The sequence below is a fragment of the Odocoileus virginianus genome, chromosome 1 (genome assembly GCF_023699985.2).
Source record: "Odocoileus virginianus isolate 20LAN1187 ecotype Illinois chromosome 1, Ovbor_1.2, whole genome shotgun sequence".
NCBI lineage: Eukaryota > Metazoa > Chordata > Mammalia > Artiodactyla > Cervidae > Odocoileus > Odocoileus virginianus.
The window spans coordinates 77,054,148-77,074,543 of record NC_069674.1 but is presented as its reverse complement, the minus strand read 5'-3'; the positions used below and the strand labels follow the sequence as shown (position 1 = coordinate 77,074,543).

At 34.5% G+C, this 20,396-nt stretch overlaps 1 protein-coding gene across 4 annotated transcripts in view; it reads left to right on the top strand.

The window, feature by feature from the left end:
• Nucleotides 1-20,396, top strand: part of PCLO (piccolo presynaptic cytomatrix protein) — a 370,863-nt gene that overhangs the window by 335,480 nt on the left and 14,987 nt on the right. For all 4 annotated transcript variants that reach the window (XM_070470006.1, XM_070469997.1, XM_020878346.2 and 1 more), the window contains one exon: nt 2,028-2,101. In XM_070470006.1, the coding sequence (XP_070326107.1) occupies nt 2,028-2,101 (74 nt within the window). The remainder of the gene's footprint in view (nt 1-2,027; nt 2,102-20,396) is intronic.

Below are 20,396 nucleotides of genomic sequence, written 5' to 3'. Positions count from 1 at the left end.
CAAATAAACATTATCATTTGTGCAGTCAGAATGTTCTGAGCTGAAGGTTATTTATTGGGAATTCAAAAAAAATTGCATCCTTTATATGACCCACAGTTATATTTCCTTTGTACTTCATTTAGCTTTCACAGTGCTGCAAGTTTTCTGTATAATCTTAGAAATGCACCTAATATACATTTTGTCTAAATACCAAATGTTAAAATCAGTTTTCAATAGAAGCAAGTACTGCAGCTGAATAGCATCATTAAAATATTAAATCTAAACCTCAAGACCAAATAAAAAATTATCCAAAAAATTCTTGTTACAATTACTAAAAATTATATTTATTTTGTTAAAGTCTGGCACAGAATAGAATAGTAATTTTTTAGCACTCTGATCTACTAGATAAGCACTGCTAAAATGTTTCTCACTTTCAACTGAGTATGGCTCCATAACAGGTTGTGTTTTGGCTAGCTCTACTAATATAGGGTACTGCTAAAGGTAAGATTGCTACTATTAGGCTTTCTCCCTGTGTAATAGTAGCAGATACAGCAAAGTTAATTTTTTTAACTTATCAACTCTTTGTCGTGAATCTCACTGAAGTAATTACATAAGTTGAAGTTTTATGCATTGCTTAATCAAGACTTTTTTGTACATATTCAGATGCAGACTATATATATATATTTCTAACATTTCTAACTTTGTCCTTCACAATATCAATAAATAAAAATATGTGCTTAAAACTTTGACCTAGGATTGTTATATTGGAACAATGTAATGGCTTTCAAAGTAAAATAATTTTTGAATTTACATCAGTTCCTATTTCATTATGTGCAGAACCATTTCAGTAAAATGATAAGAGGATCTTTAGAGCCGTTTTCAAGTAAGATATAATTGGATTCTTAAGATATAAGTATGGTTACATTTTTGCTCGTTAGGCAAATTAAATATTTTTGTGAGAATAAAAATGAATTGTTAGTAAATACTGCTGTGTTAGAATTACTGTCTGGAAAGTATAATATCAAGACATTTCTTTGATCAAGCACCTTTTTAAAAAACCCTTAAACCTTTTTAGTCCATCTTTTTAGAACATCTTATATAACTACATATAAGGGCAACTTCAGAATCTTTTGTATGCCATGTAACTTTTTCTCTGAAGAAATAAGAAGTGCCTATAATCTTTTGGCTGTTACATTATCAATATTCTGAACTCACAGGGCTTAAAGAATCCTGAGTTCTTCATCTGTTTGTCCTTCAAAAAGAAGTTGAAGGCCAAACCTAAAAATGGTTTGCAGCCTTTGGCTGAATTCTAAAGCCATTATGTATGCAAGTACCTATCAGACCTTTATATATATTGAATATTATGCTGTTTCAGTCACTGTGCTAAGCACTTATATACATGTTCCATGTGATTTTCTCATAACCAAACTGTAACTCATGTTACTATCCTTAAATTACAAAAGAAGAAATAGTCTTCACCAGAAGTAGATTTACTTTAAATGACAGCATAAAGTAATAGAGTCAGAAGTAGAGACCAAGCAGGATGACTTCAAAAGCCAATAAGCTACGCACAGGAAGGATCTGAAAGAAATAAACATCCATATTATTTCAATATTATTTTAAGTTATGCAATTCAAAATTTCCCTTCTCACCAAAAGATCTATACAACTCATCATAACAAAGTGTAGATCCAAAAAATACCCTCCTCCTTCTTGAGTTAAAAATGATAAAAAAAAAAAAAAAAAAAAATCCCCATTCCAAAATGAAATTAGAAGATTTCATGATGGTCTGGTCTTTGACAAATGAGTCCATGAATAGAGCACTGAATTTTGAGGTACAATGTTTAGCCTAAATAAGAATAATGAACAAATATCTACTTTAAAGTTAACATGATAGTAATCAATTTATTATGTTTATATATGCCATTCAAGTAATTTGTTGCAGGTTTGAATATATAATGTCACATTCTATTTTTTCAAACTTAGACTTCACATTTGCATTTAAGATCATAATTGAAGTATATAAACTTTTATTTCCTTTCTAAACAGAGGAAAGATGGGACAGAATGGGCAAGAGCCTATAAAACAGACAGGAGTAGGCATAGGACTAGCAGAAACTGAAGGTAAGTTAAAATTTACTATCCTGGATTTTGGTTGAATCTGTATGCTATACAGATTTGTTTGTTTGTATGTTTTTGTTTTAATATTAATGTTGACTTCTAAGTACTACTTATTAAACAAGTCAACTTATTATGAGTTCTGATTTTTTAAAAATCTGTTTTCCTCTTAGTCATTTTTTTCTAATAATGTTTCATCTTCTGTACAGCATGGACTCATAAATTTTAATCCTAGCAGGAGATTAATTCAGTGTCAGAATATAAGATCAATCAAAGGTTCTGAAATTCTCATCTAAGTTGTAGTGGAAAATAGTAATTTTTGTGAAATATATCTGCTATGAATGATTGAATGCCCATAGTTTAAGTAAGTGCACAATGTAAAGAGCAAATAAGCACCATGTATGGCACATGATTAATATTCTTTAAATTGTAGCTATTATTAAATTAGAAGTGGATATAAGACAAAGACATTTAGATCCAATCCAAAAGAGTGATATACATCAAGATAAAATATGCACTTCTTGGGAGAGCTTATGCAAGACCACTTTAAAGATTTAGATCAAATCAATTAGACTTTCCAATTGTACTGGTATTTTCCCAGTTTACCTTGAAAACTTCTAATACACTCAAAATAGACAATTTGGCCCTTTGCACATTTCTTAAATTTCTAATTATGTTATTCTTTGCTGGTGGGTATCCATGTACATTACATATAATGACTGACATGACCCATTTATTCTCCTAAACCAGATGTTCACAAGCTTTAGCAGGAGGTGTTAGGATTTCAACTCTGTTTGAGGCTTCCTTTGCCTGGCTGTGTGCATTTAAAGAACAAATAACTCTAATAAATCACTTATTCTCTTAAGTATCTTTGGAAGCCTGAATTTGATCACTCAATTTTCCTTTTCAATGGGCCAGAACAAATAAACTTCTACCATTTTAGTAGTATGCTAAATTCTACTCGCAAGTACTTTCAGATAATTAAGTATGTGAAAGCACATCACCTAAGGATGTCAACCTAAGGATGTGGTTGGTAGGGGGAGGGCAGGGGTTTAGGAAGGAGAACAAGATTTGACTTAATATTGGAAATTTTATTAAGCATAAGGGTTTATATAGAAATAATGCAAATCTCATTTTAACTGGTATCTCATCTATTCTATATAGGTATCTCTTTCTATACATGTAACTGTAACAGTGATTAATATGAGTCCTTCTTAAGTGTATGAACATATTTTGCAAAGTCTATGAGGCAAATGTAGAACAGAAATGACTTCCTGACCAAGACAAAAATCTAGGTCTCAGGACTGGAGTCCTCTGTCCTGTCTTGTTTTCATAAACACACCAAAAAAGTGTTTTGTTTTGTTTGTTTAATTTTCTCCAAATATTTTCTCTAATAGGAAAAATAAAATGGAGTAAATGATAGTTATCTCTCTAGGGGTTTGTAGATTAGAATATACAAGTGCTCTATGTAAAATTTTCATGTAATTTAAGTTCCTTGTCCAACTGGGTTGTTTAAAAATTAGCTTGGAGAGACAAAAATACAAAACCATTCTGAAAGACCCCCAACTAGAACAGAGTAGCAGACGTTGTTAGGACATCCAAGGAGCCCCTCCGCAAATGCTGCTGTTAATGGCCCCAGGGTAAGCACCGGGGGTGAAGCTGAGATTGTAGCACAATCCCTGGGTGTTCAATCCATGGGTGTGAGTAACACAAATGTGAACAAAGGGTTGTGCCCAAGCCCTTTAAAATGGAAATTTAAATACCTGACTTTTATTCCTAAACTTACATTCCAAAATATGTGAGGTCAAGTTCATAATTTTATTTATTTCTTCTTTAATCATTTGCTTGAATATTCTTTTTCCACATGGAGGATACTAGGTACATAATTATTTCTGTTTTCTTCTAGCTTTTTTGTGGTGTGAAAGGTAATATTGAATTAAGTAAATTTTTTTATTCAAGGTGATAAGGTAATAAGCTTTCCTCTCCTAACTAGTATGAAATACTGTATCAATCATATTCAGAGTTTTCAAGAATATTCATGTCTGGTAATGGCCTTAATGGAACATTTTGTTGACCTTTCATTCTATTTGTATCTGTCAGTGCCTGTCTCATTGTTATTCTTGTTTTATTTTTGGTTTTTCTAAATTAGACTGCTTTTAGCCATTTTTCAATTTTTTTAAAAAACTCTTTGTTGAGAAGCAAAGGAGGTTCCACATGAATATTTGTTGAAATTATACTACAATGCTAATATAGTTTTGAGGAAATTGACACCTTGACATGTAATATTTTCTTACTCATGGACATGGTATATATTTTTAAATGTCAATGTGAATGTAACTATTTTTATATGTATGGTATTAGACAATTTACTCAAATTTTCCAAGTCTCTGGTTCCTAGTCTACAAAAGTCAGAATAACAATAGTATCTACCATGAGTGGGTGTTGCAAGGAGTGATGGAAATAGTGTAAGGTACTTGGTACTGTGACTGGCTCATACTCAGTATATGCTAGCTACCACTGTCCCTGGGGCTTCTCTGGCAGCTCAGCTGGTAAAGAGTCCGCCTACAGAGCTCCCTGTCATCGCCTGTATCATGTAAGTGATTACTCCTGGCCTGCTTTTTCCCAAGACTTTTAAACTCATGTTTTCTCAAATGGCTTCTCTTTTTTTCCCTTTGGCATTCCAACAGAAAAGATGTTTTCAGGGTCCTACATCTTCCAGTTTGTTCTGAAAAGATTATATATATATTTATTACAGTGTTTCAAACCACATTTCTTCCCAGAATAATTCTCATGTGACCCCTTGTATAGTAATGCCTCCTCTCCATGAAGGATGGCTTTCCTAGACCTTATTATGCTTTCCTAAATCGCCTGAGTTTAAAATTCAGTGGTAATGATTTCTAGTCCTCAAGTACTCACTGGGAATTTAACATAGAAAGCATATTCTAAAAACAGTCTATTATTGAAATAAAAAATAATTCAGGGTCTTTACCTGAGACAGATTCATCACTGGAGGTTATTAACTGACCACTAGAAATGAATTAAATTTCTTTAATATATTTTGACCATTTCTTAGCCATAAGCACAAATTAAAGGATTGGAAATTGCTAAATGTAAGCCCAGAACATTTTAGACTTTCTGAAATTAATATCTGGAATGGCAGTTTTTAATATTTTCTGGAAATGTCTTCATTGCCTAGAAGTCCCTTAACTACTTGCATTGGGAGTTAGCGCTCTGATTTATTTATGAGAGAGAGGCATTCGAATCAAAATAAGGACTTTAAAACATAGTACAGGGTAGTGAATGAATATAAACCAAGAATACTCTCTTAGCATAGATGTGGAAAATTAACAAAAAAGACATATAAATACTACAGATACATAGTTTTACTTTATTCTAAATGCCTTTAAAACATGAATGCATTTTCTGATTCATTTTCATGAAACAGTGGGGGATGTAAGTCTAGAATAATGATTTCCACTTTAAAGTTATAGAAACAGAGGCCCAGAACAATGAAACCATTCACCCAGAGTCAACTAATTAAATGGCAAAAGTTAAAATCTACTGATATATAATCTAGTATCTCCTGACTTTTGCCCATTGTATTTTCCATCCTTTTTTAATATTAATGGTTAGAGCTCTTTTGCATGAAAAATATTTTAAATTTATAAAACTGTCTGCAATTATTGGAAAGGAAAATAATCAACATTGTTGCTGATTATGCCTGTTAGCTAAGATTAATATCAATTACATTATAGGCATTATGCAGCTTATAAAACAACTTTAAATCTTGTTCTATCTGATTTTAAAAATTTCCACAAAGTTACTATACTTGAAACAGCAGGAGATACAAAGAAGATTCCAAATGTTTCTATAAACAACTAGTTTATAGTTGTTTAAAATACATTACATAATACATTAAAATATATAATTATATATTTTACATAGTTAAAATATATTACATACAAAAGAGGAAGGATAAGAATTCATATAGTGTCTCAACAGCAGTAATAGACACTTAAAAGAGAGTCATGGGTAATGCCCTTGAAATTCCAAGTGGAAGAGAATATAAACTAAAATTCTATCCACAAACTACCCATTAAGTATATGGGTTGAATAAAATCAGTTTGGGATGTCTAGTTCTCAAAAAATTTTAGGTCTCCATTCTACCTATCTGGAAGTTACTTGAGGATATGTTCCACCAGCATAGAGAATAAACCACACTCACGCATATGCTGACCACCCTACATGCACAAATATATACAGTTTGGGAACCAAGAGACAAGAAGGGTAGAGAAAAGAATGGTCGGATATCAATGATGAAATGAGCAGACTCTAAAGACAGTAGTTATGCAGTGGGCAGAGAGAATATGTGGAAAAAGCTGGTCAAATACTGAGAGCTCTAACTACAGGTGGATGATGAGTGAGGCAGGGGAAGTTAGTGGATGTTAGTGTGGAAGGGGAAGAAAGGAATTGACCGGAGTTAGTATCTAGCTAAGTGAAAAATGGCCTTCAAAGGGTTTAATACACGTGGAAATTTTGGGAACACTTAGGTATAGGTACATAGAAAGCTAAGCAAATTGTAAAAGTAATTAATAATTTTAGCGGGAAAAATTCTTTAAGAACTCCATGAAATACGCACTGGTCTCAGAAGTGAGCAATATTAGTCACATTAATGTGCATGCCAAATATTAGTTTAATCATGATTGTGGCATAACTATATTGCAAGGATAAGGAAGACTAAATCTTGACATACCAAAATTTAAATATAAATAAATTATAAAGGCAACACAAAATTACTTTGAGAAATAAGAATGTAAAAGAACCAAAGAAACAGATATAAAGACTTGACAGTAGATTCTTCTCTGTAACTTTATTAAGGGTTGTGTTAGTTGCTCAGTCATGTCTGATTCTTTGCCATCCCATGGACTGTAGCCTGCCCAGGCTTTCTCTGTCCATAGAATTCTCCAAGCAAGAATACTGGAGTGGGTTGCCATTTCCTTCTCCAGGGTTATTAAGGGTTAGGGGAAATGAGAAGTTGGGTCAAAGTAAAAAGAGTTGGGCCATGGGAGAATTGATTTTTTATGAAGAAGTCATAAAATTATGTAAAATGATTCAATCTTTTGATATATGAGGAAATAAAAATTAGGGATGGTGATCAAACCATATTTATAAGTATGAGGGGGAAAATGGCATTGTTTACAATAAATAACTTCCTGAAGTGATTTGAAGTGTTAGATGCTCAGTCATGTCTCACTCTTTGTGACCTCAGAGATCCAACCCAAGTTTCTTGCATTGCAGACAGATTTTTTGCCGTCTGTACCACCAGGGAATCCCCAAATAGCTTCCTTCTATTAGGGCTTCCCAGGCACTAGTGTTAAAGAACCCGAATGCCAATATAGGAGATATAAGAGATAAGGGTTCAGTCGCTGGGTTGGGAAAATCACCTGGAGAAGGAAATGGCAGCCCACTCAAGTATTCTTGACTGCAAAATCCCATCGACAGATGAGCTTGGTGGGCTGCAGTCCATGGGGTGGGCTAGAGTCCATGGAGTGGACTACAGTCTATGGGATCACAAAGAATCAGACATGACTAAAGCAACCTAGCACAAACTACCCTAAATAGTAATGAATATCCATTTCTCCTAAAAGTTATGAGTAATAGTAACTTCCTACTATTAGCCTAAATAGTAATGAATATCAATTCTCTTGAAAGCTTTTAGTAATATTTACTACAATTAAGTATTTTACATACTCACTAAATATATTCTCATAGCACCAATGCTATATAGAGCAAGCTTTTTCACGTTTAAAACACCTAACTTTAACTGATACCAATAAAATACAAAATCTCTGTAGACAAAACTGCTGCAGAATTCAAACTACCAAGTAGTTTTAGCATTTTATTCATTTAGCCAGCAAAAAGAAAATTTCAGAGTTTTGGAAAATGCAAAATTCATTGATGATAATTCATTTTTCCACTATTTAGATTATTAGTTACTTTCTCTAACTGAAACATTCTGATTTATTTGATCCAGAGAGTCATTTGAATATTTATGTAACTTTCTACAGAAAAAAAAAACCTATATTTGAGTTAAAAAAAATAGTAGAACTGACCCAAAAAAAGACCGACATATCACATAAGTAGCCCTTGCTCAACCAAGTGGCACTTTCCCAAAATAAACCAATTTTAAAGATAAACAAATAACACAGGAGATAATATGTTCTGAGGAAAGTGCACACTGCTTCCTTACTGTTTGACTGTTAGTCTCTAAAAACATCACATATTCTATTATTTGCTTGGCAACAGTACAATTATAGGGAAGAAGCATTTGCTTGTTTAAATCTTTTATTAAAAAAAATGCTTTGCTATCTACCCAAGTCATCTTCTGCATTTGAGTATTTTCCTGTATCAAGCAAATGAAATTTTAGACCGTTATCATCAAAAGCAGATGCTTTCTTATCCACTAAATAATACACCATTGTGATTTCTGTAATTTGCTTTGCTCTCTAAAGCCCAGACAACTGTCATTGGTGTATGAAATACTAACTGGCAGTAACAAAGTAACATGGCTTTACCTTACACATTTTATTATGACATCCTTGCTATTGAATTATATATATATATATCCATTCTATTTGATGACTTATCCTCAAAAACCCCAGCACATTCTCCGTAACAGCAATAACCAGAGCAACATTACAACTGACATTTATTTGCTAAAGGTTTTGCTGGGATCTTTAAAAATCTGGTGGCCCTATTTTCATAATAACCCTCTAAAATAAATCTTATAATATTTGTGATATTGCCAATGTCTAGCACAGAGACTTATACAAAATACCTACAAAATAAATATTTTTGAGTCAAGACATTAAAACTCTGAGAGACTGAAGGATAAATCAAACCTAGTAATACACTTATTAAATTGAAGTTGATATTTATACAAAATATCTTAAAACTTAAGATTCTTTTAATATACCTGCTATACCCAAATGTCTTAAAAAGTATTGTTAGCCCTGTATGTTGATGGACAAGTTTTGAAGGAGTTTACTACCCTGGAACCAAAAAAATGATATTGCTTCAATTAAAAATTAGATTATCTACTTGAAAGTATAGTAACTCCTCATTTTTATTGGTTGTGCTTTTTTTCACAAAGCCCCATTGACTCTACAGAAGATGATTAGTGCTGAGTCTCCCCTAGAAAGAACCAATGCCCTGCTTCATGTACAACTGGGATGAGTTATGACAGGTAGATGTATGTCAATATTGTCACTCTGCTTTAGGTTGGATAAGGAAAGCCTCCCTGGCAGGGAATACTTTTTTTTTTTTTTTTTTTTTTAGATTCTTCTTGAAATAAAAGTAGAGAGTAATCTAATGGGAGGAGGGCTAGCAAGGTTTTTAATAAGAGGGAACTTGCAGTTCAAACCTCTGTAACATGAGAGAATGTGAATTCTTGGTGAACCTGTGGGAACTTCTGTGTGACTATAGCAGAGCTATGTGTTGGAGAGACAAGGCTTGAAAGGTAATCACAGCTCACATAATTTGACAAGTTTCAGACACTGTCAGGAGGGATTTAGACTCTATGCTGCAGACAGGCAATTGGAAGCAAAGGAAAATTCCATGATCAGATTTGCTGCTCTGAAGGATGGATTCCAAGGGATCATGTCTGCAGTCAGGGGACCAGTTAGGAGGCAATTCAGTGGTCCAAGTAAGAAAGGATAAGGACTAGAATCCAGGCAAAGTCAGCAGTAGGAAAAAATGGGGATAGACAACTCTGAGATCTCTCTAAAAAGACAAATAGAAATGGATGGCTTTGTTCAAAAAATGATTCAAACTCAAAGTGCAAATAAAACATCTCTGGGCACTAGCATCTTACAGCTAAAATGATACAGTGATGATCACTGTAAGTGATCAGTAGTTAAACATAATTATGATTTAAAATGAAGAAGCTGAGAAAGTGTTAACAGAGGACAGTGTAAAAAGTGATGAAGGGAAATAATAAAATGCAAACCTACATTCCACACAATTTTAAAGGAAGGAATTGGCTATGCTTTAAAGGGCCATCTGGTAAGCACTTCAGAGTACATTTTAAAGATGAATTAAAGAGTAAAATGGAGTTTGAATGAAGGAGAACACAAATTTTACTCAATTAACTTTGTCTATATATAGTGACATTGGTCTCTTGTTCCAAATGTAGAAAGCTTGATGAATCAGATCCTTCTGCATCCTGATGAGTATGTGAGTGTGTGTGCAGAGCATACACTAAGGAGGAAAGTAATTATCAGTTCAGTTAAGTCGCTCAGTCATGTCCGACTCTTTGCGACCCCATGGACTGCAGCATGCCAGGCCTCCCTGTCCATTACCAACTCCCCGAGTTTACTTAAACTCATGTCCATTGAGTTGGTGATGCCATCCAACCATCTCATCCTCTGTCGTTCCCTTCTCCTCCTGCCTTCAATCTTTCCCAGGATCAGGGTCTTTTTAAATGAGTCAGTTCTTCGCATGAGGTGGCCGAAGTATGGGAGTTTCAGCTTCAGCATCAGTCCTTCCAATGAATACTCAGGACTGATTTCCTTTAGGATGGACTGGTTGGATCTCCTTGCAGTCCAAGGGACTCTCACGAGTCTTCTCCTACACCACAGTTCAAAAGCATCAACTCTTCAGTACTCAGGTTTCTTTATAGTCCAACTCTAACATCTGTACAAGACTACTAGAGAAACCATAGCTTTGACTAGATGGACATTAGTCAGCAAAGTAATGTCTCTGCTTTTTAATATGCTGTCTAGGTTGGTCATATTTTTTCTTCTAAAGAGCAATGGCATCAGTCACCATCTGCAGTGATTTTAGAGCCCCCCCAAAATAAAGTCTGTCACTGTTTCCATTGTTTCCCCATCTATCTGCCATGAAGTGATGGGACCAGATGCCATGATCTTAGTTTTCTGAATGTTGAGTTTTAAATCAGCTTTTTCACTCTCCTCTTTCAGTTTTTTCAAGCGGCTCTTTAGTTCTTTTTCACTTTCTTCCATAAGGGTGGTATCATCTGCATATCTGAAGTTAGGGATATTTCTCCTGGCAATCTTGATTCCAGCTTATGCTTCATCCAGCCTGGCATTTTGCATGATGTACTCTGCATAGAAGTTAAATAAGCAAGATGACAATATACAGCCTTGATGTACTCCTTTCCCAATTTGCAAACAGTCTTAGGTTCCACGTCCAGTTCTAACTGTTGCTTCTTGACCTGCATACAGATTTCTCAGGAGGTAGGTAAGGTGATCTGGTATTCCCACCTCTTGAAGAATTTTCCGCAGTTTATTGTGATCCACAGAGTCAAAGGCTTTGGCGTAGTCAATAAAGCAGAAGTTGATGTTTTTCTGGACCTCTCTTGCTTTTTCAATGATCCAACAAATGTTGGCACTTTGGTTCCTCTGGCTTTTCTGAAACTAGCTTGAACATCTGGAATTTCACGGTTCATGTACTGTTGAAGCCTGGCTTGGAGAATTTTGAGCGTTACTTTGCTAGAATGTGAGATGAGTGCAACTGTGCAGTAGTTTGAACATTTTTTGGCATTGCCTTTCTTTGGGATTGGAATGAAAACAGCTTTTCCAGTCCTGTGGCCACTGTTGACTTTTCCAAATTTGCTGGCATATTGAGTGCAGCACTTTCACAGCATCATCTTTTATGATTTGAATAGTTCAGCTGGAATTCCATCACCTCTACTAGCTTTGTTGGCAGTGATGGTTCATAAGGCCCACTTGACTTCACAGTCCACGATGTCTGCCTCTAGGTGAGTGATCACACCATCATGGTTATCTGGGTCATGAAGATATTTTTTGTATAGTTCTTCTGGGTATTGTTGCCACCTCTTATTAATATCTTCTGCTTCTGTTAGGTCCATACCACTTCTGTCCTTTATTGTGTTTCCTATATTGTATATTTTAAATTTGGTCACTTTATTCTTCCAGTTGCTGTCTCATTTCCTCATTTGGGCAATTGCCAAATTCTTGAAGATTTTACCTCTTAATTATTTTTAAAATGTCTTCCATTTTTCCATTCCAGTGACTGCCCAATTTTAGGTTTTCATCACATCTCACCCAAAGAGCTTTCCAGTCTCCTAACTGTTCTCCTCACCTACAGTATCATCATCTTCAAAATCATCTTTGATAGCACTAATATGGCTTTTTCACTCTCCACTGTAAAGAGTTTCTGTGGACCCCTCTTGTCTACCCTGACTCTCATTGCTCATGTCTGCTCAGTTGTGTCCAACTCTTTTCACCTCTATGAACTGCACCCCACGAGGAGATCTTCCCAAACCAAGGAAGGATCAAACCTGTGTTTCCTGCATTGGCCGGTGGATTCTTTACCACAGAGCCATCTGACTCTAGAAAGAGTCTATTAATAACACAACAAAATAATAATACAACGAGCTCCTCCTACAACTTCTCCAGTTTATCTCCTGGCATGTTCTAGTGTTTGATTGGATATATTACATCCTTTGTATTTACATCCTGTTATACCTGTATTTTGGCTTCCCATGTAGCACGAGTGGTAAAGAACCTGCCTGCCAATGCAGGAAGCATAAGAGAGGCAGGCTCAACCCCTTGGTCAGGAAGATCCCGTGGAGGAATGCACAGCAATCCACTCCAATATCCTTGCCTGGAGAATCCCATGGACAGAGGAGACTGGTGGCTACAGTCCATGGCATTGCAAAGAGTCAGACATGACTGAGGTGACTTAGCACGCACACATACCATATTTATATCCTGTAATACCAAAATTGCTTTCATTTGCTCATGCTGTTTACTTAGTATGATCACCCCTTCTCAAATGGCTTTATCTTGGAAAACATATATTCATCCTTTGAGGCTCACTCTTCACCTTGACTTTTCTAAGAAGCTATCCATGAAGCAAACTCCACTTGACTCTGTTAGGGAAGTCTTCTTTTTGTTCCATCAGCACCCCTAAAAGCTTTTTCCTCTGACTCTGTGAACTACCCCCAAGCCCTTAGGACAAGGGCTATTCTCTCCCTTTCTCTTTTTTGCTTAAGTGAAGACCTAGAAATTATCATACTAAGTGAAGTAATTCAGACAAAGACAAATATGTATCACTTAAATGTGTAATCTAAAAAATAATACAAATGAATCTATATACAGAGCAGAAATAAAATCAGGCATAGAAAACAATTTATGGTTATCAAAGGAGAAAGGCAAGTGGGAGAAGGAAAAATTAAGAGGTTGGGATTAACATATGCACACTATTATATAAAATAGATCAGCAGAAGGGATTTACTGTACAATAGAGAACTATATCCAGTATCTTGTAATAACCTATAATGGAAAGTAATCTGAAAACTATGTTTATATGTGTAACTGAATCACAATATTGATTTTGAATTTTATACAACACTGTGAATTAGGTGATGAAGTTCACAAGGGTTCTTGGGCAAAGCAAGGTAAGACTGATGAAAAGGGGAACGGGAGCAGCAAATATATACACATACAGTACAAGTAGGCTGAGAATTCAAAGTTGAGGTAGAATTATCATATATTCTTTTACTTAGCATGCCAGTTAAGGTCAAGGGAGACAAAGTGCTTATTGCAAAAACTGAATGAGAAATGGTTTTATAGAAAGGAACATTAGTTAAATAAAATAAAGTGGGGAATTAGTTGAAACTGACAGGAGGATAAAAATTACTGTGTGTTAATAGTGACAGAATTAATCTAAGCACAAAGAAAGCAAAATGATATAAATAACCTAGTGGGCCAACGTAAGCATATGACTCTCATAATCAGCTGTCATTTAGGTGGTTTTCTCAGGTTTTTGCAGAGGTTACTTGACTGCCTGATCACCATCCATTCCTGTGAGAAGCTGGAGATTATTCTACAATGGGATAGCAGCTTCACTCTTACCAAGACAAACCGTTTTTCTCATAGGAGCTTCTAGTGTCCCTAACATTATGCTATTATGTGATTTTATTTTCTAAAATCATTACATGATGATGTTAAGATTTTTCTGTAAATAGAGAATATACCCACTTCTCCTAAGTGGGTAGTCTTCCTGGTTTTAGATCAAAGGTCAAGAGAAGTTTAGATGGGAAGTCTAAACAATGCCTGTCTTCTTACACTTGATGCATCTCTAGAAAAGAACATTTAGTTCAATTCAGTTGCTCAGTTGTGTCCAACTCTTTGTGACCCTATGGACTGCAGTACGCCAGGCTTTCCTGCCCATCATCAACTCCTGGAACTTGCTCAAACTCATGTCCATCGAGTCCAGGATGCCATCCAACCATCTTATCCTCTGTTGTCCCCTTCTCCTCCTGCCTTGAATCTTTCCCAGCATCAGGGTCTTTTCCAGTGAGTAAAGAACATTGGAGAAGGAAATGGCAACTCACTCCAGTATTTTTGCCTGGAGAATCCCATGGACAGAGGAGCCTGGTGGGCTATAGTTCATGGTGTTGCAAAGAGTCAGACACAACTGAGCAACTAACACTAATCATACCAGCTCTCCTATTTCACTCCTCTTAGGATTTGTTTTCCTGATGCATTTGAGAGGTGTTTTATAACTGCAAATATTTAAAATGTAATGTCCTTTTAGATTTTCAATTTCTATTCTCTACCAGCTACTGTTTTTTGTTGTTGTTTTAGTTTGGCTTGTTTTTTTTTGGTCTTATACAAGATAATGGATGGGAGGTTTTAATCAAAAGTTATTTTGTTTTTTTCAAAGAACTCTGGTTATTTTCAGTCACAGTAAAATGGATGCTAAGGAGCATGTACCACAGGGACAAAAAAAAAAAATGCCAAAACACTGGAGATCAATCAGAAGAATCTATGTTTTTCTTTCTAAAATGATGTTCTTTCTGGCTTTGTCTCAGAAAGAAAGGCTTTCTTTATGTAAGAAGACGAAAAGAATGTGCAGTCCTGTCCTACTTTCACAAAACTCTTAAATCACATTAGGCCCAAATGCCTGCCTTGTTGTATAAAATATCTCCTTGAATCTGGGTTATTTCAAATAAAGCCCTTAATGAAAGCTTACAGAACTCTTATGCTCTGAAGAAAACATTTAATGAAAGCATAACAAAATGCCTCTTTCAGCTGCACTCAGCCTTGAGACATGACTATCTACTAGGATGTCTCTCCATGACTTTGAGTAACAAAGGCTTATATATGCATATAAACAGAGAATGCAGTTAATACATTAACAAAAAGCATTTATTTGAGGAGAAACCATAAGTTTGAAAAAAAAATCCCAGAAGAATCTCCAAATCTATGACCTCAGCTTAATTTAATGGGAAGAACATGAGTTTTACCTCAAGCCTGTTAAGTCACTTTCCAAAGAGCTAAATGAAAATGATACATGTTTTGTAGGTTTGCTGTAAAGATTAGAAAATTTTTACAGATTCATCCATTAAACATCCACTATATTCTAGGTGTCTTTTCTAGGCTAAAAAGACAAGGGTAAATAAGGCACAGTCTACACTCTTTAAAGGTGGCAGTAGTCTACAGATTTAATATGCCTGAAATAGGAGAGTTGTTTAATAAATTGAATACATTGTTGATACCATTCAAGTAAATTGTAAATTCCTACATGTAACAAATTGAGAAGTATATGAGTCACAAATTAATACTTTGGAAAGGAAATGGGTGAGCAAATGCTCATCCTGTCTGTACCTGGTCTTTCTAGTACAACTTCCCCACAAATCTTGAGCCACCCCCCACCAAAAAAAATCCAAACTTTCCTCCCCTCAACATATACATAGTCACAAATATACATGTGAATTAGGCACATCATCACTCACATAATAGATAATCAGGATTTTGGCAGTAACCTGGGGGTGTCTTGTTGGAAACATCTTTTTTAGCTATGTGAGTTTTGCAAATTAGTCAACCTCAACTTTACAGTCTCCTTTCTTTAAAGTGAAGTTAGTGATGCCTCTGTCTACTTCAAATGGTTTAAGACAAATGAGATAATGTGACTGAATTTTACATACATCACTTTAAAATTATTCATTTTATATTGTCATCTAAAATATCATAGTAGTATTTATTCACTTGGTTATAAATGAGTCTATACTTAAACTGTGACAGAGTAGAAAATTATATTTCTTAAAATATATTTAGGATGAGAATTCATTTTGTTTGGAAAACCAAATATATTGGATTTCTTTATAAACAAATTATTTATATCTTTTCATGAAGCATTTACAAATCCTGTCTTGGAAATTCTCCAACATTTTATTAATGGTATGTTTTTGTAAAAAGTACTGGAATCAAGAATTTAGGGTCATCTGTTATTATACAGAGGTAGAAAAGGAGTCAGATAATGGAGCTGCTATGTAGTGTCATTTTCATTGTATTAGCAAGCTGATTTATGGATAGTCAGCTTCATGAGGGTACTTGAAATAGAATTTAATGTACTACAGAAGGAAGAAATTAGTTCCATTTTGCTTCTTCCCCCTTTCAAACATTAAATTGCTAGAATAAGCCTTTAAAACTATAATTCTTCACTCCTTCTGTTCAGTCCTACATATAAAATGTTCTATGCCTTTGTCCAGAAAACATGTTTCTGAGAACTAAGTTTAAAACATATGAATGGCTTGAATACAGCTTCTAGAAAATAGTAATTTACTAGGAGATAAAATTCATTACAGATAAGATTACCAGACTTGTTAAAAGATCTGTAGCTTTTCCCTGCTACTCAAGGCAAAGGTGTAAAGAAAAAGGAAGTGCCAATTTTAGATAATTATTGGGTACCACCGTTAAATTAGTGAGTACCATTTGAACTTTTGGAAGAGAGAGGTATAATTTCAGCATCGAAGGTAAAATTTATTATAGACTCTAGGGTAGGGTTGATATACATGGTTGGAAATTATAGAGGACTATTGAATAGAACAAATTATAGTTAGCTTACTTCCTCTCTCTAACAGGCTCAGTGAAGTAGAAGTCCTTTTTTTAAAGAAATTTCCTTTTACAAAGTATTGATTTATATGACTATGTCAAGACACATTTGTTTTGTTTTGTTTTGTTTTTTTGCTTGCTTTGAATAGATTGCGCAGTTGGCCTAGTGATATAGATAACACATGCTAGGTCTAAACTGTCAATTACTTCTAGAACTGGTCTTCCTTTGCATTAAATGTTGAGAAATAAGAATTAATGCTTATTGAATAATTACCATTTTAGGTATTATACTAACTTACTTTTGTTGTGGTAACATTTTTAGCTCATCATTTAGATTTGAAATTGATAGGGTAAAAATAAGTGAAATGCAAAACAATGTAATTATATATGAGTTAATATGCACCACTACTTTGGTTATTGACAGGTATTAGCACATTATCAAGACTTTCTGTAATGAGTAGGTTTAGAATCTCTGAGTAAACAGACAAACATCTAGGATGGAAGATGTTTAGAAGAGGGCTGCTCCTGCTGCTGCTGCTAAGTCTCTTCAGTCGTGTCCGACTCTATGCTACCCCATAGACGCCAGCCCACCAGGCTCCCGTCCCTGGGATTCTCCAGGTAGAAGAGGGCTAGGACTAAGTAATCTTTAGATGACATCAGAAAATGTCTAAAATATATTATTCTATAAAGTGCAAAGTGATATTATAAATAGTCTGTAAGTAAGATTATTATATACTTCTACTTTACAATATGAAGAAATACAAAGCAGAGATATTTGATAACTGGCCTGCCATCTCATGGGGTTAGAAGCCAGAATTCCTAGTATTTAAAATCCATCTTAATTCCATATTAAACTTTTATACAAGCAACTCCTCCAGCTCAACTCCAGAAAAATAAATGACCCAATCAAAAAATGGGCCAAAGAACTAAACAGACATTTCTCCAAGGAAGACATACAGATGGCTAACAAACACATGAAAAGATGCTCAACATCACTCATTATCAGAGAAATGCAAATCAAAACCACAATGAGGTACCATTATACGCCAGTCAGGATGGCTGCTATCCAAAAGTCTACAAGCAATAAATGCTGGAGAGGGTGTGGAGAAAAGGGAACCCTCTTACACTGTTGGTGGGAATGCAAATTAGTACAGCCACTATGGAAAACAGTGTGGAGATTTCTTAAAAAGCTGGAAATAGAACTGCCATATGACCCAGCAATCCCACTTCTGGGCATACACACCAAGGAAACCAGATCTGAAAGAGCCACATGCACCCCAATGTTCATCGCAGCACTGTTTATAATAGCCAGGACATGGAAGCAACCCAGATGCCCATCAGCAGACGAATGGATGAGGAAGCTGTGGTACATATACACCATGGAATACTACTCAGCCATTAAAAAGAATTCATTTGAATCACTTCTAATGAGATGGATGAAACTGGAGCCCATTATACAGAGCGAAGTAAGCCAGAAAGATAAAGACCATTACAGTATACTAACACATATATATGGACTTTAGAAAGATGGTAACGATAACCCTATATGCAAAACAGAAAAAGAGACTCAGATGTATGGAACAGACTTGTGGACTCTGGGAGAAGGCAAGGGTGGGATGTTTCAGGAGAACAGCATTGAAACATGTGTATTATCTAGGGTGAAGCGGATAACCAGCCCAGGTTGGGTGCATGAGACGGGTGCTCTGGCCTGGTGCACTGGGAAGACCCAGAGGGATCGGGTGGAGAGGGAGGTGGGAGGGGGGACTGGGATGGGGAATACATGTAAATCCATGGCTAATTCATATCAATGTATAACAAAAACTACTGTAATGATGTAAAGTAATTAGCCTCCAACTAATAAAAATTTAAAAAAAAAAAAAAAAAAATTTTCTTAATGAATTTACTTATTCTAAATTACTTTGTAATTTTAAGCCAGTTACATATAGAATCTCATATAACTAATGAATATTGCTGGAAGTATTTACTGCTGCTTTGTCCTTTCATATCAATAATCTAGTGTGTAAAGGTAGACTATAGCTTCCAGCTATTGTTTAACTAACTAAATTAATTGTTTGCTATGCCTCTTTTCTTTCTAAAGTCCTATGTCCAGGTAAGATAAAATAGCCAAAGAACTCCTGAAAATTCTTTCATTCTGATAATATCTTTTAAAATAGTTTATATGAATATTTCCATAAATGAGCCAATGTTTTTAAAAGTATTATTCATAAGAAAGCATAAGGTGTTCATGAGAGAATAGAGACCTGTGCTTAAAACCAGAAGTTTAAAGTTCTGCCTAGCACTTTAAATTTGGCAAGTTACTTAAAACCCTCAAGTCACTGTTTTCTCATCTATAAAATGGGGATTACATCAACCTTATTTCTTGTTGTGAAATGATGATTGTATTTTGTTAATTGCAATGTTTTCTTAAAATATACTTTACTAAAAATACAAATTAGTTGGAAATCTAGATATAAGTATGTATATAAATGTTCCATACAGATGCAAAAACACTGCTTTTCAAAAATAAAATATATATAAACTCTTTTTTAAGAAAACAGAAAAGTTGAAAGAACACTGCATATCTTAAAGGAGAATAAAGCACAAGAGAGTATGAAAAAGAAGAAAGCTGTGGAAGATAAAAATAAATCAATTTTACAGTTACACTTACTTGGAGCACTTCAGTTAACTAAAGAGATAAAGGGACACACACAATTTTGTTAACATGGAATTAAATTATTCCTGTTCTTTGTCAAAAATGATTATATAATAAAAGTAATATAGTAAAAACAAGACTAGCTTAATTTCAATAAGTATTTTAGTCATATAAAGTGTTTCAATAAATATTTTAGACATAGTCTATAAACAGTCTCACTAAGTTTAATAAGCAAAGTTGAAAATATTAAGAGAGAAAGTAATTATGTATTTTAATACTACATTTCAGATTTTAATTGTAGTAACTCTCTGCATAAAGGAGATCAATACTCTTATACTCTCTTCCACTTTCCTTTTCCATTATTTATTGGTCTCCTGGATTTCACCTTCAAATTTTCCATTCATTCCCTTTCTTCATCTCTCTTTCATCTCTTTTTCTTTCACTCATTATTACAGGTTCTATATCCTTTACACAGTCTGAAATATTTTAGGAAAGCAGCCTGTTTCTTTTTGGGGGGAACTTAGTTTTTCCCCTGGATTTTTAAAGAACACTTTCTGTATACTTGAAGTAGCTTAAGTTGGATATATCAGGATATGAACTTATGATCTCCAGGAATACACAATAGTCTTTTGACCCAGATGTTCACTCTTGTGTTGTTTTAGGTAAATACATTTATATTTTAAATAGATCTTTTTGTCTGTTCTCTTGAGTTTAGTTTTTACTTTTTTCTGGAGCAATTAATTATAACAGATAACATTTT